The sequence below is a fragment of the Girardinichthys multiradiatus genome, chromosome 8 (genome assembly GCF_021462225.1).
Source record: "Girardinichthys multiradiatus isolate DD_20200921_A chromosome 8, DD_fGirMul_XY1, whole genome shotgun sequence".
Taxonomy (NCBI): domain Eukaryota; kingdom Metazoa; phylum Chordata; class Actinopteri; order Cyprinodontiformes; family Goodeidae; genus Girardinichthys; species Girardinichthys multiradiatus.
In genome coordinates, this window is record NC_061801.1 from 17664767 (window position 1) to 17687571 (window position 22805).

General features: G+C 39.1%; 1 protein-coding gene across 4 annotated transcripts; it reads right to left on the reverse strand.

Annotated features, from left to right (window-relative positions):
• Positions 1 to 54: 54 nt before the first annotated feature.
• On the reverse strand, positions 55 to 17358 carry hnrpkl (heterogeneous nuclear ribonucleoprotein K, like). Of its 4 annotated transcripts, none has more exons than XM_047372399.1 (16): positions 17242 to 17358; positions 15961 to 16064; positions 15278 to 15375; positions 15125 to 15181; positions 12955 to 12998; positions 11697 to 11769; positions 9260 to 9373; positions 8924 to 9052; positions 8450 to 8757; positions 8202 to 8255; positions 7778 to 7814; positions 6810 to 6825; positions 3571 to 3603; positions 3378 to 3445; positions 3117 to 3286; positions 55 to 2456 (listed from the first exon to the last, which is right to left on the reverse strand). In XM_047372399.1, the coding sequence occupies exons 2-16, from the start codon at positions 16025 to 16027 to the stop codon at positions 2426 to 2428; spliced, it is 1299 nt and encodes a 432-aa protein (XP_047228355.1). In that variant the 5' UTR covers positions 16028 to 16064; positions 17242 to 17358; the 3' UTR covers positions 55 to 2425. The 4 variants fall into 4 exon arrangements, with proteins under 4 accessions (XP_047228355.1, XP_047228357.1, XP_047228356.1 ...); XM_047372401.1 differs by having other exon boundaries at positions 15961 to 16031; positions 17242 to 17347; XM_047372400.1 differs by having other exon boundaries at positions 15961 to 16067; positions 17242 to 17335.
• Between the last annotated feature and the right edge of the window lie 5447 nt (positions 17359 to 22805).

Below are 22805 nucleotides of genomic sequence, written 5' to 3' on the forward strand. Positions count from 1 at the left end.
CAGCTGCATACATCAACTGTACTCCTCCAAAGAAAACAAAAACAGAGACTCAGAGCAGTGACAGAGACTTTATTTACTAAACACCTGCAATTACTACAAATATCTGAGATCAAATTCAGAATTTCACCACTTTTAGCTGCACCCGTCCCACACAGAACAGCATCTTCATAGATAATTTCAAAGAAAAAAAAAAAAGATTTTCTATTTTTTCAAAATTAAAAGCATGAACAGATTTGACACTGAGGCTATAATTCAGCAAATCCATCCCTGGTAATTGGCAGAAAATAAATCCAATAGTAATGGAAATTGATCCAGAAGATATTTTACAGTAAAAACAGATTCAAAATATAACTCTTTATTCAGAAAACACACATATATTTAGCTCTAGATCAATTTGTCTTTTGCCAGTTTGTACTTCCATTCCATACCCATGAACAGAAGCCCTGTGTTTGAGTTTGTAAATTACAGAGATAGTCTTGAAAATAATCAAATCGCACTTATAATTTGCACGTTATTTTATTTTACATCCCATTTTGGTTCTGACCCCAGTGGACTCCAATTAAGTATGACAGATTCTAATCCCTGATCAAACTAGAATTACTCCATGACCTTCTGCTGGTACATCTTATTGACTGCAGACATAAAACCACATTTACTTAAAGTAAACAGACAGCGTTATAGAAATCTTCAGTGGCCAAACCGTGTATGAAATGATGCAAGGTTGGTATGAAATTTCAAGCAGTTCATGCCTGAAATTCTGGTACAAAACGACCAAAAATGCAAGGGTACAAAATGGAAAACAAGCAAAATAGCCAGGCTCCTACACAAGCATGCCCTCTTTTAATTGTAGTTATTTTCCACAGTTACGTTCTTCAACTTTTTTTTTTTTTTTTTTAAATAATATTCTCTTATATTTTAAAACACCGTGGTTTCAATAGCATTAATACGATTTAAAGGTACATCTGGTTATGTTTTCATGTTTGGCACAATAGGGCCACCATAAAAAACAGGAAAATTAGTAAATCTTTGTTTTTGGCACTTTTAAAAGAAAGTATCACACAGTTGGAATCAAATGAAAAGTCATAAAACTCCAGGTTTTAACCTAATATATACTGTAGAGTTGTCTTTCAAATAAAAGTAAATTTACAAAATTGTTTTTCTTTCCTTTTTTGCCTTAAACATTTGCACATTTATGTCGCCTTCAGACAAAAAGACATGTTTGGAAAATTCGTCATTACGAAAAATATTGGACTGAACTGTTGTGCTAAAAAAGTAAAGGCAGCAACAGTGTTAACCTTCCCAGCAACAGACCAATCGCATATCAAGTCATTTTCACATTTGTTTCATTAGGCCTGGCTGGTAACTGGTACCATGTTTGACTGGAGATTTATCTGACTGCATGGAGCGCGACCCCTCCCCCACCTGTTGTTGCACACTTCCGGTAAGCTGGCTGACAGAAGGCTACTGCACTTTACCCTTGCTTACAAGAAAGACAAAATTCGGCTGGATAGAAATATTTCAGGTAGCAATAAACAGTCAAAATTACAAAATCTAGAGGTAAGTTTTAAAATATTATGCTCATGTTTATTAAAATGTCTGTGAAAACAATTGTGATAGTCAGTGTATTTTAGCAGAAAATGCTCTTCTGTTTTAAATAAAAGCTGTTAAATTAGATCAGATCACATATATTCTTTTTAAACCTTATCATTAAGAATCGCATACCAGCCCACGCCTAGTATGTGGGAGTGGTGGGGAGTATAACAAACTGTCTAGCTTATGTCAACAACTAACTCAGAGTCTTACATCGGTGCTTACACATAAGAAAGGCCCCACACACTCTTAACCATTGAGATTACAAATGATTTCCCTCTGCTCCAAAATAAATGTTCTCCCCATGTCCCTCAATATAAAAGACCATAAAAAAAAAAAAAAAAACACTTTTTACATATGGAGATGAGTGATGAAAACTGTGAAATAAAAAGGTATTTCACTTTATTCTAATATTTGTTTTCTAATATTTTCCAACCATTTAAGAACTATTCATGTTTGTTTGAAAAAATGCTCTTAAAATTCAAAGGTGACAACAAAAATGTCTTTCAAACAACAAGAACAGAATGAAAAGTACATTCTGCTGGCTGTACTGAAACACGGAAGATAAGGCCTAGGGCCGGTTCAACAACAACAAACCTAATCACACAGATGAGCCATACAGCAGGAGATAAAATACAAAAATTAATAAAAAATACACACCAGCACTGAATTATGGATTTTTCAGGCTTCTAAATAAAACCTGCCGTACACAACGGTTGTTGTAGTTGGAGACGGTTAAAGGGAAGGGACACTTCTACCCAAAGCAGAGGAATGTTGGCTCTGAATAGAGTGAGCAAACAATATGGCAGCATGGCTTCACTCTCTCTCTCTCCCTCTAGAAGAACCGACCGGAGTACTGCCTCACACTGAAACAAGAAAAATAAAAGAAAAAGTTATCTAAAACATGAAGAATATTTATGTCAGCAGGAGCACAACAAGTCAGGGGAGAGCAGCTGTAAATACTGGATGCTCCAAAATGCAGGACATCCTTCGCGTTCAGATCGAGTTGTAATAAGAATACCAAGGTCAAGGCTGGAAATAAATCCTGTCTGCTGGAACTGACACACAAACTCAGACTTCCTCAATCATGGAGTAATGAGGAGGAAAGGAAGTGGAGACACACACCTATACTATCAAGTAATCTCCTAATAACTGACTCAACCGATACATTTTGGACATTTCATGCCAAAAAATTATGTCTTAAGGGTACTTTATAATTAGTAACTGTCTTTCTCACATTGAAATAGTTTGAACCAATAAGTAATTATTGTTTGAAAAAGGTCAATATTCCAAACAAATATAAAATCTCCAATCTCTGATTCTTTAATAATTCCCAACCAAAACAGCTATGACCAGTAAAAACCATTAGCCTATGCCTCTTTCTTAATGTCTTTGTAAAAAAAACAAGATATAGCTCATTAATTAAACTGATTAAAAAAATTATTTGCTTGTCTGGTTCTACATGAGCAGCATAAACAGCATCTAGGCTGCAGTGTGATGATGTCGTTTCGTCTGAAATCACATGCCTGTTCTGCAGTAAGTACTGGGCATTCTGGATCTGGTCCTGTGTCCCCGTGATGGTGATGATGCGGTCCTCAGAGCCCTCTAGTGGTTCATCAATCTTGATGGATGCCCCTGACTCGTGGCGGATCTGTTTGATTCTCTGGCCGCCCTTCCCGATGATGGAGCCCGCCAGCTGCACACCAGCAAAAAGGAAAGTGGATTTAGGGGCGCCAAAAGCATTTAATTTGTGTGTCTGTTGCCTACAATAATCATGTTTTACTTACATCTTTTGGGATGGTGACTTGAGTTGTGATGACTGGGCCTCCGATGTCACCGTACGACCCTCTGCCGCCTAGGGACAGAGTAAAGGACCTTTGTAGGGAATCTTTCTTTAACCGACGCTTTCAACCAGAACAAGCAATCCCTTCAGGTTAGGAAACAAAACTCTGGAACAGTTAACGATCCATCCCAACTCACCAGATGGAAAGCGATCCCAAGAAGAATTGTTGTCTTTGGAGAAAAAAATAAATAAATAAAATAACATTAAAAAGGCAACAAGAAAGTGAAAAATGAAAGTATACCACAGGGAGAGGAAAGGAAATAGATCATGTGACGGCAAGCAAGCCATATTGCCAGAATGGTCACAACACCAGCGATGGTAATGTTTTAAATAAAAAACATTTTCCTTGACATAAAAGACTGAAAAATAAAACATAAATCGCAATGTTAGTAACACAACATAAGAAATTTCGGTATAGCTTCTGAGCCTGAGGAAAACTGCCAGAAGTTTGTTCCTTATTTCTTTCAAAAGCCAATTTTCCTTACAGAAACAATTCTTTTGGGTTTATCCCATTAACAGTTTCATTATAGTAAGCTGATGAAGAAACTGTTCAGCAGTATAACTAAAACAACATATCTGAAAAGTAAAACAGCATTTATTAAGGCAATAGTGACTAATGAGGTATCCAGAAGGGTTTTAACTAACCCAGCACCAGTTTTTTATTCTGCTGTTTTCCCCCCTCAAACAAACTGTTTGTCCAAAACAGTTCCCAGGAAATCAACCAGCTGTGCTATGTTTTGCGGTTACATTGAAAGATAAATGACAAGAGGAAGTAGTGATGGTGTAAAAAAACAACAGGTAAAACCGGTTTTCTTACACCCTTTCTAGAGAAGCCTGAATAATAAAGAAAACTAAGATGAACCAAATAGCAAATTGTAAAAAGCAACTTTTGAACTTCCACACCCAGCACAGTGTATACAAACACCCATTAACAGGACGGTGTTTTTAAACTAGAAATCTTTCCAAATAAATTTAAACCAAATCATTGCTTTCCAAAAGCCATTTAGTTTTGCACACTGTTAATTCTCTGCATTAGTAAAACATTTCTAATATTGAAATCTTGTTTGTTACATTTTGGAGTTTATTAAAGTCAAAATACCAACAAAAATGTTCATTGTATGAAAGGTCTAATCCTGATACTTAGGCTCATATCCATTAATTACATTCTCACTGCCAAGTCACAAGTCTTATTTTTGTTTTTGTTTTTTTAAAATAGCACTTAGAAACCCAGTTCGCCCGCAGGCAGATAACTGCCTCACAGACAATGTTAAGTAACTTCATAAGAAAAAACTGATAAATGGAGGATTTCCTCCCTCTGCTATGGGATCATTCTCAGTTGAACAGAGTGGGATTTAAATGCCGTACTGGAACAGATGTTTACAATCATGTAAGGACACACTTCAGAAGAAACGAGAAAGACATGTCTGTGATTCCCAGCTTCAGTCTTATGACTGCCACTCCCTCGTGTTGTTCGCTCATTAGCTTGTGTTCAGTGGCTTGGTGCATAGATGATGTTTGCAGACAGTAATAATCTGCGACATATCAAAAGCTGGTATTGCTGGATTCAGTTTTTACTAGGGGGTTGGATTTTCCAAGTTCTTAGTTGGACGACAGGAAAAACGACAGGAATGACTCCAGTAGTTGGAATTCCAAACTTAAAAATTGGAGGTTATCGAGAAGCTCCAAGTTGAATATCCAATATGGCTGCCAGAATAGTGAACATATATTATGTGTTATGAACATGTTTTTTGGGGGTTTTTTTTAGTGTTTGAATGTATAACATTGAGAAATACAAGTTAATAGAAGTTAACATAAGAATTAGCAAATCCCATACTAAACTCAGATGGGACAGTACATTTTAATAGTCTTAAAATCTAGTTTAGTTTAGTCTGTAGTCCTTTTAGTTGTGGTCCACTAATCTTACCTCCATTTCAGCACACTAAAAAATTAAGTGAAGTAGGAATGCATTTTTGGGGCTGCTTACATTTTCAAGCAAATAATTTGACACTTAGGTAAACAGGATTAAAACATGTTTTGCAATAAACACACCAATGTAATTTTGTTATTTTAAACAACCTAACTATCTATTCCTCTCTTGCTCTCTTCCCACTTGAACACTATGTCCATAGAAGAGCATTCTGTCCAACCTCTTTCATCCACCTTTCAATATTTTTGTCTTGTTTATATTTGTCCTCAAAAAATGTCTCATCTTTTTCCATAATCATTGTAGTCATTCTGCATAAGTTTTTATTCAGGTTTTGTCTTGTCACAGTTTTAGTCAATGACAAAACCTTTTCATCAATAAAAAGAACATGGATCTGGGTTCGGGCTTCTGAGGCAGATCAAATGCAAGGCTAGAAGAGACCGAATGCACAGATCTACAGATCTGCAATACCCACTCCTAAGTAATAAATAAATGTAAACTTAAAACCCAGTCGGTTCATAAATGTTTTTTGTTAGTGTGTTTCGTTATTGCTCCAGCCATGTCTGTAACAAACTCCATGGGGATCACAATAACAGCCCTGACAAATGGAGACCAAGCATTCAAACAGATGAAAGTACAATTAAGTCCAAAATTAATGTAATCTTTTAATTTGACCAACATGTTTCTTCTGACTGGAAGTAATATAGTCATTTTGGAAAGGCCAGGCCAGGCCAGAGTCCCGACTTAAAACTGAATCTGTGAAGGAAGCTAAAGATTAGGGTGATGGGAAGGAGGCCTTCTAACCTCAAAGAGTTGAGCTAATCTCCAAAGATAAACCACCAAATAACATGATAAAGGTTGGTCAGCTATTAGAATAGGGTTTTGACATCTAAAATGTCAATCAAATTTTTTTCCACCGATTATTGAGAAGGATATAATCATTGGAATGTTATTCTTGAATAAATTGTAAATACATTTGTTTCAACTTCACATCAAGTTTACATCGTTTTATCATCTTTTTAGCAATGCCCGTGTCATTTCCAATCAGGGACAAACTTCTTGGTTTAACGAAAATCATTTTAAATGTAAATCTACCAGGGGTATGAATAATTTTATATAACCGCTTAACAAAATACATTAATGGTGTAGTATTTGGTTCAAATACCTATAAAACTGTTTTGTAGATATTCTTATTCACTATTTGTTAAACTTTAACCATTCATGGTTTCCTGAGCTCTCTGTGATGTATAATAATATTAGAGGCCACTAGAGCAGACCAATAAAACAGACTGGGGTTTTTTTCTAGGTTTGATTTGATTATACAGGAAGTGTGTAAATGTGTGGGGCCAAATAACACTCTCTAGCCATTTTGAGGCCAGAGTGTGTAAAAAAACCAATATTTACGATTGATTAAATAAACTGAGTGGGATTAACATGAATATCAGAACTTACCATATCCACCTCCACTCTGCATTTCAGGATCACATGAGAGGGGAGAGAAAATGACAAAATTTAAATACTTTAACAGGGAATTAAAACACTTTTTAAACTTTTAGCAACAAACTATAAATGCAATACACAAATGCATTACATTGCAAAACAACTGATGCCTCAAACGGCCCATTGTGCCATTTCTTTTATATCAATTTTACCTTGAATCTTATTGTCCAAGAACATCATTGTTACAAATCTGATACTTTGCAAATGAATATAGAAACCATATACAAACAAGTATGTCCAATAAAAGCAACCCTCAGATTTGCAAACAAATAAAAAGAAAAAGTGAATAACGTAAAAGCTTCTTTAGGATACCTTTAAAGTTTTCAACGCTCACAAATGCATACACCGTAATGCACACAATGATTGTAACTCATACATCAGGACATAAACTTGAAAATTTAAAAACGAAAGTAATAGGCTTGTGTTTTTAAGACAACAAACAAGCTATTTAATCTCTCAGATTAACATGCAACTAGCACTAATCTATATTTCATCTTAATCCACACCTTAGAGCCTGTACTGCTACTGATATAATAGGAGGCATTTTTACTTTTCTTTAATAGTATTTAAATCTCATGAGTTATGCCTTTTTATGGTCAGAAAGTATTCTTCTGCCCTCTTTTGCTTGCAGCTAAAACCTGCAGGGAATCACTTCAAGAACTGCTCTGGTTCAATTGCTCGCCTGGTAGATCTCTGGACTGCTACTCAGTTGCTCCGTGGTAACCACGGAGACAACTGTTGCCAGGCAACAACAGGTCTACATGAGTGTGCATCCACAGTGGGGAGGAAAAAAAGGCAGCCATATCAGAGCCACAGTGCTGTACTACACTCAGAAAAGGAAATACAATCATCATCTAAAATCACAACCAAAGACTTTGAGGCAACAGAAGCAAGTGAACCTTAAAGCTGATTACACTCACCATGCTGTCATAGCGGTCTCCTCTGCTTCGTCTTTCACTACAAAAGACAACAAAAAACCAAAGTTGTTAATGCAGTGCCCACCATAGGGTTTTTCCACCGAAATGCTCCTACGCTAGATCACAACCATGTGCTATAGCCCCCTTTTAACCGGTTCTAAATCGGTTCTGGCTGTGGTTTTTTTCACAGCCAGAGAGGCAGCACTGATGCACATCACTGCATCGCTTATAAATGTATTTTCCAGTAAATGTCTGATCCTCCCTTTGCTGTATTACTGAATATCTGTAGAGAATCACAGTGCACGGGAACATCGCACCCACTATGAATTGCCAGATTTCTTTTACAATTTTTGAGAAGTTTTCAACAATAAATAAAAAAGTTCACAATTTTTTTTATATTTGCAGAGTGGTCCCTTGGTCTGCTCACCTTGGTCTGTCATCCATGCTGCCATGATAGCTGCCATGTGAAAACCTGTCTCCACTGCAAACAATATGGAACAAATAAAAAAATTAATTTAAAACAAAAAGCCACAGTTTGGTTCATGTTGTTGGTTACCAAAACAAAAAAAGACCTAGTCTTTCAGTTTCTCAAAACAAACTTTTCATGCATGAAATGATTAAGTGCTGTAATAACTGCCAAAACCAGTCAAGTTACCAAACAGATTGGTTCCTCACCCTCCTCTTGGCGGCGGTGGTGGGGGAAGAGGCAGGTTACGTGCTCGACTCCCTCCTCTTCCTCCTCTGCCAAGTGGCGGTGGAGGACCTCGGCGAGGGCTCATGTCATCATAGTCCCTTCTGGTGGGAGGCAAAGGTCTGCTGCCACGTAAAGGGGGCAGGCGATCAAAACTGCCACGTACACGGATGGGAAATCCACCCATGGGTCGCCGGCCCCTATCCTCAAATAACATGGTAAAGCCACCATAGTCATATGTCTCATCATAGAAGTTAGGGTCATAAGGCTGAGTACGACCTTTAATCGGTGCCTGCAAATTGAAGAAAAGTTAAGGTGAAAAGATGCCATTATTAATCAATGCTTCAGTAAACAGCATTCTTAATAAACATTTTCAACGTAAAGTCATGGGACTGCATCAGATATGTCAGTATAAAGTATGTTTAGAGTGTAAATAGTAATTGAGAGGGTAAATTTACCTCGGATACTAGCTCCAGGATCACTTTTATGCATTCAACCACACGTTCTGGTTTTCCTCCCACTAAGACGACCCTGTCTGTGGAGTGTGGACAGCACTCTTGGAACAACTTGATGGTGGTCTGAGTGTTCTAGTACAAACACACAAAGTTTAGTGGGTTTTTTTTGTATTTTTCTTTACTTACTCAAATTCATATTCTGACCAATGAGGAGTTCGTAGGAGGACCATTGTACTAAACAAAGGGCAAACACATTCCCAAAGTTAAGAGTTATCATTTTATTCACTGCACGGCTGTTAGTACAGAAGATTAAAATGGCTAATCTATAGTGTGTCCTACCTCTCTTAGCTCCTTTATCTTGGCACCTTTCACTCCAATAATGCCACCAGCCAAGCTCTGATGGATCAGCAGGCGAAGCTCGCAGTCAAAATCAATCCCACTGTAATGTTGATACTAGAAAAATATAAGAACCCCATTGCATTCTTGATTGTTCTGCAAATATTTTGAAAATTAGCTTCTATTTGAGTAGCAGTTATGAAAAATATTCTTAAACAAAGAATCCATTCACTCAGTGCAAATGTTTAAAATAAATTGTTAGGAACACAATGTGAAGTTAGGAAATCCACTTTATGTTTTTGTCTGTTCTGGACATGGGCTGGTAACGGCATTGGGGTACAGGTCCTTCTCAAAATATTAGCATATTGTGATAAAGTTCATTATTTTCCATAATGTCATGATGAAAATTTAGCATTCATATATTTTAGATTCATTGCACACTAACTAAAATATTTCAGGTCTTTTATTGTCTTAATACGGATGATTTTGGCATACAGCTCATGAAAACCCAAAATTCCTATCTCACAAAATTAGCATATCATTAAAAGGGTCTCTAAACGAGCTATGAACCTAATCATCTGAATCAACGAGTTAACTCTAAACACCTGCAAAAGATTCCTGAGGCCTTTAAAACTCCCAGCCTGGTTCATCACTCAAAACCCCAATCATGGGTAAGACTGCCGACCTGACTGCTGTCCAGAAGGCCACTATTGACACCCTCAAGCAAGAGGGTAAGACACAGAAAGAAATTTCTGAACGAATAGGCTGTTCCCAGAGTGCTGTATCAAGGCACCTCAGTGGGAAGTCTGTGGGAAGGAAAAAGTGTGGCAGAAAACGCTGCACAACGAGAAGAGGTGACCGGACCCTGAGGAAGATTGTGGAGAAGGGCCGATTCCAGACCTTGGGGGACCTGCGGAAGCAGTGGACTGAGTCTGGAGTAGAAACATCCAGAGCCACCGTGCACAGGCGTGTGCAGGAAATGGGCTACAGGTGCCGCATTCCCCAGGTCAAGCCACTTTTGAACCAGAAACAGCGGCAGAAGCGCCTGACCTGGGCTACAGAGAAGCAGCACTGGACTGTTGCTCAGTGGTCCAAAGTACTTTTTTTGGATGAAAGCAAATTCTGCATGTCATTCGGAAATCAAGGTGCCAGAGTCTGGAGGAAGACTGGGGAGAAGGAAATGCCAAAATGCCAGAAGTCCAGTGTCAAGTACCCACAGTCAGTGATGGTCTGGGGTGCCGTGTCAGCTGCTGGTGTTGGTCCACTGTGTTTTATCAAGGGCAGGGTCAATGCAGCTAGCTATCAGGAGATTTTGGAGCACTTCATGCTTCCATCTGCTGAAAAGCTTTATGGAGATGAAGATTTCATTTTTCAGCACGACCTGGCACCTGCTCACAGTGCCAAAACCACTGGTGAATGGTTTACTGACCATGGTATCACTGGGCTCAATTGGCCTGCCAACTCTCCTGACCTGAACCCCATAGAGAATCTGTGGGATATTGTGAAGAGAACGTTGAGAGACTCAAGACCCAACACTCTGGATGAGCTAAAGGCCGCTATCGAAGCATCCTGGGCCTCCATAAGACCTCAGCAGTGCCACAGAATGATTGCCTCCATGCCACGCCGCATTGAAGCAGTCATTCCTGCAAAAGGATTCCCGACCAAGTATTGAGTGCATAACTGTACATGATTATTTGAAGGTTGACGTTTTTTGTATTAAAAACACTTTTCTTTTATTGGTCGGATGAAATATGCTAATTTTGTGAGATAGGAATTTTGGGTTTTCATGAGCTGTATGCCAAAATCATCCATATTAAGACAATAAAAGACCTGAAATATTTCAGTTAGTGTGCAATGAATCTATAATATATGAATGTTAAATTTTCATCATGACATTATGGAAAATAATTAACTTTATCACAATATGCTAATATTTTGAGAAGGACCTGTACTTTTCTAGGGCCCAAATTTTTATTTTTTCAGTGTAAAAGCTTTCTCAGGACAGGAGGAAGCATCTGTCATGTCACTGTAAGGCGAGTAGTGTTGATGAGCAAACAAATAATTTGCAAATATGAGTATGGTAGCCCCCTGATGAAGAAAAAAAACACACTAAAAAGACTGGACCAAAAGTGAAGCCCAAACTTTGTTAAATACATGTGTGACTAAGGATTAAAAGTGGAATTTTGATTAGTTTACCACATAAAATCAAGTCCTTTAAGATATGTTACTGCAGTTCCCATAAAAAAAAATTTTTTAAATCAGAAAACTGAATGTACCAAGAGAATGATCCTTTGGACACATTTGGAGCAGCCTTTAAAATCCATAAAGACTTAGGTTTAAAACATTTTTTTTTACTCCAAAATTGCTTCAACATGCATCATCAACAATTGCTAATTGATACAATTGTTTGCTTATACATAACACTGCCAAAACATCTTACCTCCTCTAATGTTGGTATGATTTTCAGTAGAATCTCTCCGATAGTATCGATACTGGCACTCACACTCAGGATCCTGTCAGAGACCAATTTGGGCAAAAAAATATATATATTAAGAAATTACAAAACAAACAAGGAAGAAGTGAGGGATAAACCTGACCTAAAATATACGAGAAACAGTCCAACAAAGAGTTCTGAACAGACTAATGAAAGGTTTTAAACAAGGACAAATTAGGACCGCTGTAGCATCTGCAAAACTGTTTACTTTTCCCCAACACTACACTGACAGCAGTAGACATGCATTGACTCCATAACTAATTTCAAAAGTAAAAGAAGCTTTAAGAAGATGGTGAGTTCCAGGTCACCATCCCTCAAAACTACGTAAAAGGGGACACACAGATTTTGGGTAAGGGGTGTAAGAGTGAGAAACTTCTATAACCATACCACCACCAGCAAGTTGGGGAAAGAGAAAATAATTTAAACACAGTAGCAACTGTACCACCAGCTCACCTTTTCATTGTGACCACAGGGTTGGGAGGGAAGGAAAGTGTGGGGTGGAGGCAGGGGGTAGGGGGCTAAGGTGAAGACAAAGTGGGCAGTAGAAAACATCAAACAGCAGAGGGTGGGGTTACAGAGTGCTTTAAGGCACAGAGGAAGAGCAGGTTGGAGAGGGGAGGGGTGATATGACAAGTGACAGGTTTGGTAGCCAGATCTGATCTAAGAGAAGTTCAACAGAGGGGGATGCAGCACAGTGGAATCGAAAGACATAAATGAAGTGGCAGAGCGAAAGAACGGAGCCTCCACAGGAAAGCAAGCTCTCTTTCTCTCTCTCTCACTCTTTCAGAGATCATGGGACAGTAATGGTAAAAACACTGTGGGGAGTGGGGGCACAGGAGAATGGGAGGTTGGGGGCAAGGGGAAGGGACCAGGGGTAGGTAACAGAAGGCTGAGCAAGGAAAATAGATGCCTGCTTTTCACAACTTTCTCACTACTTTGTAGTAAGCTGTCCAACATTTTCCACATGATTAACTGTAATGACAGAAAGTCCAACTTAATAGGAGATGCTTAAAATGGACAGAAAAATCAAGGAACAATACATGTCTTATAAAAAAGGGGTGGGGGGAGTGGTGTAGGGGTGGGGGGTTTGGGTGTAAACTGTCATGTATATAAAAATGTTCAAATGGAAACAGAAGGCAGGCTATCAAAAACAAGTGGTTCACTGTTCTAATCAGGCAGTGAGGCAATAACTGGTGGGACATACCGCTCTGGGCCACTGCTGTCTGGGACTGAAACACTGGCATTGTACTGCATGGACCGAGGAGGTGGTGGTGGTTGTGGTGGAGGAGGTTGGCATTGGGCAGGGGCATTCAATCACATCATGTCAAGTTAGGTGCCCGAATAAGGAGGGGCACAGTTTATGGGCGGGGCCAACCGGGAGTGTCAGATGGGCGAGCAATCAGGGGCGGGCGGAGGTTGGGCCAACGTCAAGGTGGGCAACGCAGGAGGGGCATGTCGATCCGGTACATGGGCAACGGAGGAAGGTGGCCAAAAGTAAGAACAAAAACAAGTAAAGGAGAAGGGAAGAGGGGGAGAAGGAATACAGTTTTAATTGAACACACGCTACACTTTGTCCCATAAGTGATATGAGAGAAACTGTGAGAGTGAAGGAGAACAGGAAGTGTGACCTGGACAGAGATAAGTTTAACAGGCAGTATGAACGACCACATTAGTCAAGTTTACAACAGTGAAGCAAAAATCAGCTGTAGGGTATCCTAAAAAAAATACCTTTAGCAATAAGGGATATTAAAATTGGCTTTAATTATTGGAAAAAACAAAAAGCTAGCAGAGCGGTTCAACAATGACTCCCTGGTAGAGGCTGACCGATAATATCAGCCTGCCAATCAATCCGCTGATATTTTCCTGTTTTTAAAAATATCAGCAATCGGTCTCGAAGGTGCACACATCATGGTTTGTGTAGCTACCTGCATGTGTCCATCACCGGCGGAACGACAGAAGAACCTGTTCACAGCTTTGGATCAAGGAAAGTATAAAAAGCAGAGCCCCCCCTCTCCTGTGTGGCAATGCAGCCGCTGTTAGCCCTACACACACTACTGTTGTGTACAGTGTGTTTGCACACCGAGTCTTGTGCTCCGTCCGCTGCACGCTCAACACACTCGCTGTTATTTACGATGGCGGGGAAACGTATTGTTAAAAAGCTGATTAGAATGGACTGGAGGTGATGCTGACAATGGATATCATGAATGGATATCATAAATGCAGCTTGTAGTTTGGATGAGAGGAGGGGAATATGCTTCGGTTACTGATACGTTAATTCATTCAGTCACATTATGCAAGTCCTAATCAAAGTCAACTCCATTTATGTTCTCCTTAAGGCTTGTGTAAAACAAATAGCTGAAAAAAATGTATGTTTTAAGAATGGGCGGTATGAAAAAAGAGAAAGAAAATAGACACAAAATGACGTATCAAAATTGGCTGGCAGAAATGTTAAATTTAACGATATCAGCAATAAACAAATCGCGTATCGGTCGACCTCTACCCTCTGGTCTTTCTTGCTGTAGCACAGCATAATGGTTCTTGATGACAGATCATTAAAACCAGCAGACATAAATGTTTTGAGCTGCTTTTTGTAATAACCCAGTTGCTAAAACTTGGAAAGAATACTTTTGAGTGTTAATCTATTCTTCAATGTTTATAACTCAAGAGTAAATAAAGCATCCCAGTCACCCCTGGGACTTTTGCATGTTTTGTCATGTTAAAACCCACAAATTTTAATATATTTATCAGGACCTTATGTGATAGACAACACAGAGTAGTGCATAGCTGTGAAGAGAAAGCAAAATTAAATACATTTTAAGCAAATACAGATCTGAAAAAGTGTTATGTGGATTTGCATTCAGCCTCTTTGAGACAACTTTTGCTGCCAGCCCTTGGGGGCTGTCTCTACCAGCTTTCAACATCTAGAAAATGGAGGTTCTTGCCCATTTTGTTTGCAAAATAGTTCAAGCTCATTCAGACAATATGGACAAAGTCTGAACATTAATTTTCAAGTCTTGCTAGAAATGTTTAGTTAGATTAAGGTCTGAACTTTAACTGGACTATCCCTATTCTCAGCTGCACAGGATTTATGGGTATCAAAGTAAAGACGGCTGAATACAAATGCACTCCTGATTTTTATTAAATATTATTTATCCTTCCACTTATGTAATTTTTTATTAAGGATTTCTTTCCACTTCATGATTTTTGTGTTAGTCTATCATATAAAATCCCAGTAAAACACATGCTACAAAATGTGGCAATACTTTTGTAAGGCATTGTAATACTTGTGCAAAATCTGCACCAAAGGAAGAAAAAGCAAGCTAAAGTTTTCTATTTGCAGATATACATCAAGACATTTTTATCAATTTACTCACGTCTGTGCGAAGTGCTTTTATGTTCTTGCCACCCTTTCCAATAACAGCTCCTGCATTCTGTGAAGCAAAAGCAAAACAGTTTGATCACCAAGGGAAAAGAAGAAAAAATGTGGTCCAACAAATAGCAGGGCTCACGACATGTTCTCTGGTTACTTTGCTCTGTAGCAGAACACGCAGCTCCACCATCTCGTCAATGTTGCGTGAACGTTTGAAGGCCTGCTCCTCGTCCATATCCTCAGCGGGACGTTTACCTAAGACAGAAGACAAGGTCAAATCCAAACCGTGCAGCAACTTTCTAAATAATGCACAAACGGGTTGTCTTTTATTTTATTTTACTTTAAAATATATCTTTAAGGTGTTAAAATCATGGCTGAAATTAGGTTGTATGGCCCCGTGATTCAGAGTGGAATTGCGATAATAAACCAAATTAATATTTATAAAAAATAATGGAATGAGCTAAGTCTACAGCATATTCCACCAAAACCAAGTTCATTTCAGCAGGCGAATTCAACCCGGTGCAATCCAGAACCAACATGCACCCTTTCTGAATTAAAACATTGGCAGATCTGCTCTGGGCCCACAGAACAGCAGTTTCCTGGACAAGAGAAACTCTCAACCATCTGACATGTCCACATGCTAACTTATTCTGGCCAGAAATGTTCTTTTTTTTTATAAATATATTTTTATCCTTCAGCAAATTAACTGGTCAGTAAAAACCTGAAAATTTAATGCTGGCTGTATGATCAGATGGGGTCTGAATACTTTCTAATGACTACACTATTTGGGGCAGGTTATATTATGCAAGAATAAAATATAAAATGAAGATAAGACCTCACCATTAGTGTCAGAGTTGCTGAATGAAATATCTTCGTCCTGCTGTTCGCCTTTCATTTCCATTGTCATGAGTCTGCAGTGAAAAGCAAACTGGTTCTTCTTGGATCTGCTAAACAGTGATAATAAGCTTAAGGCAGTGAAATAATATATGACTGTAAACCAAACTGTACACATGATTGAAACAAAAAATATGTTCTAGTGGTCAGGTTGTTGTTTGAACACTAGATTGTGTATTTTCTTCAGTTTAGAAAGCTTTACTTTAATGTTTTTCTTTCAAAATGTAAAATGAATATATATATATATATATTTTTTAAATATAATATTCCTGCAGTCAGTTTGAGAGAGGCACCAATTAATTGGCCAGAGATCTGAATCATTTATTTTTATACTTGTTTTAAAACTACTACCTATAGCAAAGAACATGGTACATTTGTCCTCTTATATCATTAGAAGAAAAGTTGGAATTAGTCAAAATCGACAGCTGACACTTCAAAAAAAGCCTCTTCTTGTTTTGTATATTCAGTATTTTAGTTAATGTAGTGCAGCAAATAAGTTAAATTCTTAATAACATATTACATAAGCACATTCTCCCTTCGTGAAATTAGATCAATAACCACAGCAGTATAGCTATCCCTACGAGCTTAATTAAAACTTCCCTCTTTTTCCTAACAAAACATGCAAAAAATGCCTGGATGTTTATAACAAAACAAAAAAAAAAAACATGGACTTCAGCCTCAAAGGGACTGAGTGCATTCAGCATATACATGCTGCCCTCCAAAACAGAGGGCTATACATTTCAGCAGAACTAACACTCCTTGACAGAGGCCTTTATAAACACAGCTAGGACATTAACAGTACCCTTGGCTTTAGAGATCAGCTCATGTTTAAATAGGTCCTGTCCAAGAGAAAGAAATGTACTTGGAACAATTTAGAAGTTTGGGAGGGTAACTCCTAATGAATAGGATTTTAATGGTAAAACAAACTGTGACTGTAGTCTAAACGGGAAACGCGTTTTTTCCCGGACTTTACAAAACGTTTAGCGGTGCTGACATTACTTTCCAAGCTAACAGCCAGTTAGCTAGCTAGTGGGTCTGTGTGTTTACGAGGCGCCTCTGCCAAATAGTGTCCACGTTAGGACTTCCCAACATGCACTACAGGGAAATAATGACAGCAGAGCAAGCACACTAAACAACTGTCCCCGAACAATGTCCGACATTCAGACTGACAGCAAGGGGGGTAATGCGACGAACAGCTATGAAAACATAACGTTTATAAAAACAGACCTGCAGCCAAACTATGTCCACTGCGGTCCTCAACCGTCGCCTCGCCCTGAAAAATCCGTGGATAGGCTCGATTTGTCGACCTTCTCCCGGTTGTCTCTTTGCACAAGCTTGTCAAGTCAGCGGGGGTGGGCGGGGTTAAAACGCTTAAATTCACGAAGAAGCGCATTTGACAGATTAAAAGTACCTTTGGAAAATGACCTTTAAGCAGGCGTTAAACGTACTTTTTAGTAAGCCAACATTTCTGAATTAAAATGTTTTTTTGTTACTCTGATGTAATAATCTAAATATTCTAAATGTGTTTTCATCACAATGACAGAGTGAACTGAGTTATTAAAATAAATGAACTTTTATAAATATTCTTGTTTACTGAACGTGAGTATTGGCTCCTTTGCTGCAGCTTTAAGTCAAAGTCTAACAGGTGAACAGTTTGTCCATTGATGAGTGTGAAAATTAAGATTTAATTTGCATTTTAACATGTGTTTCTTTTTCTGCAATGCTTTTCAAAGCTGAAAAGCTTTTGTTAATTTATTCTATTCTTTCCAACTTTGTGTTGCTATGTGTATCTGTATGGATGGTGCTATCTAAATAAACTTGCACTGCCTTAACAGTTAATTTGACATGTGAAACATTTAATAGTTTCACAATAACTTGCGGGGGAATATATTTTATTTAGTAGAATGTGGTGGGATGTGGCAAGAAACGTAAATCTAGAAAATTCTGAAAAGCACGCTTGTCATTTTGCTTTTCATAAAAGAGTGTGCATTCATCTTTCTAGTAAGACATTTGTCAAATTTACAATGTCAAATAATGTCAATTTATGCAAATTTAACTACCACATGTGTAGTTGTATCTATGAGAATCTGTCCTATCCAGCATAAAAATGTCCAGTTTAGAGGAAAGAAAACGCCAGTTTATGCATTTTCTTGCATACTTTCAAAATGTGGCTTTTTGAAGTTATGTACGATTTATGGGGGTTTTTAATTAAGCAATTTTTATTTCTTCACCCTTCAACACATACAAATTCCCAGAGAGCTTTACAGTACACAATGATAAAATCAGAAAACATAAAACCACTGTGACAACAACTGCATTTATATGCAGTTTAAAAGTTTATTCAAATTAAAGTTTGAATCAACAGCATCTAAGCAGTGAAGTGGAGGGTCTGATTTCCTCTAGTTTTCTATCAATCAATCAAGCTTTATTTATAGAGTGCTTTAAACCCCCAAAGTGATTAGTGCTGTACAGGCCCATGAAATAGAAATAAAAATAAAAAAAACATGAAATAAGCAATAATGTAAAACTAGTAGAACAAGAGTAGTTGAAAAAATAAAAAGCTAAGAAAATAAAAACTCTTAAAGAAACCAGCCTAATACGTCTGCACAACTTGAATTCAATTCAAAGTTAAAAAGATGATTCTCTAAAAAAGATTTTAAATCGTTCAAGGTCATCCATACAGTGAGTGGGAAATCATTCCAAAGTTTGGGAGCCGCAACAGGGAATCTCTGTCTCCTCGACTCACAAGACAAGTCCTAGGAGCATAAGCAGCAGGTTTCCTGACCTCAGAGTTCTGCTGGGAACATGCTTGTGTAGTTTTGTAATTGGAAGAATTTTCTACATGAATGTTTACTCATTTGTATAAAAATGTGAAATGCAGTAATGATAAGTACTAGAGTGGGTCATTGGTGTAAAATAAAGATATTGTATTTTTTTTAAAACAATGTTGGTAAAGGAAAATCCCCTGAAATAAGTGGTGAAACAGTGTGACAATCACTTCAGATTCAACACCAAAAGAGAATCTGTTTAGCAGCATAGAGTGCTAAAATATAAAAGTCAGTTTGTATCTGAAACACAACTTGATGTGAACAATGCAAGGGAGGGTTTCAAGGTTCAAGGTATAAAATGTCCACCTGAACAATGCACATGGAATCCTTTTAATGGGACACCAAAGAATGTTGGAGAAGCAGGAGATTTCTTCAGCTGTATGAAGAATAGAATAAGGCAGCGTCAACCCATTTCCCACTTGCTGTTGCACACTGCTGGTCAGCTGAGTAAAAAATTCAAAGGAATAGTCGCTTTTCTGTTTTAAAATAAAACATTTAGATGCTATGAATTCCTGTTTTAAAGTTTTTGTGTACATACCATGGTAAGAGGATATTTTTACTCAAGGTAAACATACAGTGAGTCTCACTCCAACGCATGCCTAACGAACACAAATCCCACTTTCATAAGAGTTTTATTGCAGGTGCAGAATTATTCCCTGAATCTACACCAGATGTATGGCATGAAACAAATAAAGGGATTTGTATTTGAAAGAATACAAATTCAATTCAAATTCAAAAATACTTTATTAATCCCAAAGGGAAATTAAATGTTGTTGTAGCTCATTATGAAGGTTTTTTCAAATAGCTGTTGTAGATGCTGATGGCTGTGGGCAGGAAGGATCTCCTGTAGCGGTCTGTCTTAAAGCAGATCTGAAGAAGCCTCTGACTGAAGACACTCTGTTGTTGTAGGACAGTCTCATGAAGAGGATGATCAGGGTTCTCCATAATGTTATTAATTTTATAAAAAATCCTTCTTTGCACAATGATCTCCAGAGGTTCCAGAGGAGTCCCCAGAACAGAGCCAGCCTTCTCTATCAGCTTGTTGAGCTTTTTTAAGTGCCTGGCTCTGATGCTGCTTCCCCAGCAGATGATGGCAGAAGAGATCACACTTTCCACAAAAGACTTATAGAAGATATGCAGCATATTGCTGCAAACACCAAAAGACTTTATCTTCCTCAAGAAGTACAGTCTGCTCTATCCCTTCTTGTAGATGGCTTCACAGTTACATCTCCACTCCAGTCTGTTATCCAGGTGAACACCGAGGTATTTATACTCCTCCACCTCTTCTCCCATGATGGAAATAGTTTTTGACTTATTCCTGTTTCTCTTAAAATCTACAGTCATCTTCTTTGTTTTAGTCGCATTCAAGATGAGATGATTGTTTCCACACCATGCCACAAAGCGGTCCACCACCTTCCTGTAATCTTCTTGTCCATCTCTGAACCACCCCACAACTGCAGAATCATCCGAGTATTTCTGCAGATGACAGCAGTATCACGACCAGAGACCAGAGAACCTAAATTCAGTCAAACACAAAGTGATAAGTTAAAAGGTTTATTCAGAAACTCAGGATCAGAGAGCAGGAGAACAGCAGTCAGCTTCCAGGAACCACTGAGAACAGAGAGAATAGTTAGTGGCTGAATAAAACTCAGGATTTGCAAGGAGTTAGATAAAGCCACTAACCTTCTCAGTCTGGGGATGAGGCACAGAATCCAGAGGAGGAAGGGATCCAGACAGTTAATGAGGAAGCGTCCAACAGACTGAAGTCGGATTGCCGACTGATCCAAATCATCCGAGGAATCAGCTAAAGCTGTGACAGGAACACAGAGAGCTGTGATTGTCCTCTTGACAATAATTCCAGGCGGACTAGAGAGCCAGGCGGGATCAGGCTGAATAAACCAGTGGTTAGGCTGAGGCATAAATCCAGGGACAGAAACAGGGTCGAATTCCAGGGCTGGAGGTGTCAGACAAGGGGCAGGAAGAGGCATGAAACCAGAGGCAGAAAACAGAGTCCGTCAGACAAGGGGCAGGCAAGAAGGCAAAATCCGTGAGGCAAGGCAAGGTCATAGAACAAGATCAGTCAGGAAGGAATGCCCGAGACGGGACACCACATAGGGCTTGATCTGGGACACGTGGAAGGTAGGGTGAACTTTCATGGCACGAGGCAGACGTAAACGAACAGCCACAGGATTGATGATCTTGGATATGAGAAAGGGTCCCACAAAACAAGGTGCCAGCTTATGGGAGTCAACCAGAAGCAGGAGGTCCTTGGTGGACAGCCAAACCTTCTGTCCCACCTGGTAGCTTGGAGCAGGGATTCTCCGACGATTTGCTGTGCGTGCCTGCACCTCCGACATTCTGATCATAGACCTTCTTGCCTTCCTCCAGATGCGCTGACATCTTAGGGCCGCGGCCTGAGCAGAAGCAACCTCAGCTTCTTTCTCCTGGACTGTGAACAAGGGTGGCTGAAAACCAAACACAACTTGGAAAGGGGATAACCCTGTGGCAGTAGCCGGGAGGGTGTTGACAGCATTTTCAACCCAGGGTACATTTTGAGACCATTTAGTTGCGTCTGACTCACATAGTGCGCGAAGTTTGGTCTCCACCTCCTGGTTGGCCCTCTCAGTCTGTCCATCCGACTGTGGGTGAAATCCTGAAGACAAACTAACAGTAATCCCCAGCAAGGAACAAAACCCTTTCCAGAAACGTGACACAAACCGGGGCCCTCTGTCTGAGACAATGTCTGTGGGCATGCCGTGAAGGCAAAAACGTCACATGCCAGATGTCCCCCATTTCCTTGGCTTGTTGGGACCCAGCCATGGAAACAACATTAAAACTCCGGTACAAACTTTTCTGGAACTTTCAAAATAAATTGCATTTAACTGACTTCCAGCAACTGAGGAAAGGGGGGTAGCAGCAGACTTCCCATGATGCTACTGTCTGAATAAGAGCACCCCCTCTCCAACAAGCCAACCTCTTCCACCGGTGATCATTGGGATAGGAGGGGAACACCGCGCTGATGTCTCTTTGCTGGCAAACAGACATAAACTCTTCAACTGGATCCAAGGATGTCATATGATCGATCATATGCAAAGTTCAGTACGAATGAAATACTGTCTGTGTATCCAATATTTTCATTCATGAACGGGGAAATTAAGGTGTAAGAATTGCTTACTTTCTCTCTGAAGCCTGCAGAAGCAAACTGTCCCAGAGAGGTTCCCTACAGAGAAGTGGTCTCTACGAAGCCGAGCGGAGCGGTGTTCCAGTCTGGAAGGAAGACAGCAGAGACCACATTACCGTGGTTACGGTAACGTGCAGTGTGGTTGGCGGACAGAATGGGCCGTCTTTCATCCACAGCCACGGAGGTTAGCTAGAAGCTAACCGTTTGTTCACAGACCGGCCGACAGCACAGCCGCCACTCCCCCACAGCTAAGGACGTTAGCTGTAGCTGACCATTTAAAGACTGTGGACGTTTCTTCAAACATTTCCGCCTTGGACAACGTTCCTCACCACAGTTCATGAGGTAAAGTGTTTGGGCAGAATAATATAGAAAGATTTAGATTGAAATGATCTAAACGTTTTTCATTTTATAAAGTTTGGTTTTGTTTGTGTTGAACTCAGCTATCGTGGTGCTAGCAGAATATCTGCAGCACACATGTTCAGTTTGTGTTCTGTGTTTGTGTGTTTTTAAAGTTAAGACACACTTTATTAAAGGATGATTTTAAACAAAAGATTGATCATAACGCGCTGTCCGCGCTTATGCATTTTAACCCTTTTATCAATGCTAATTTTAAAGGTGTATGCTTGATTCTGATGCTAAGCTATTAGCCTCCTTTGTTAGCTTAACTGCTAACAGGTAAGGACATGTGCTTGCTGCTAAATAACATTTACCCAGAAAGGTTTAGCTTTCAATCCAGTAAATAAAGTAAATACCATTAAGCCCCATTTCTCCAGAAAGATTGG

Excerpts from the sequence above, each read along its gene's own strand:
- hnrpkl (XM_047372399.1), bottom strand. The coding sequence starts at position 16,027 with ATGACAATGGAAATGAAAGGCGAACAGCAGGACGAAGATATTTCATTC. Across the intron at positions 9,053-9,259 it reads AGATAAAGGAGCTAAGAGAG|AACACTCAGACCACCATCAA; the intron begins GTAGGACACACT and ends TGTTTGTACTAG. Across the intron at positions 2,457-3,116 it reads CAGTACTTACTGCAGAACAG|TGTGAGGCAGTACTCCGGTC; the intron begins GCATGTGATTTC and ends TTCTTGTTTCAG.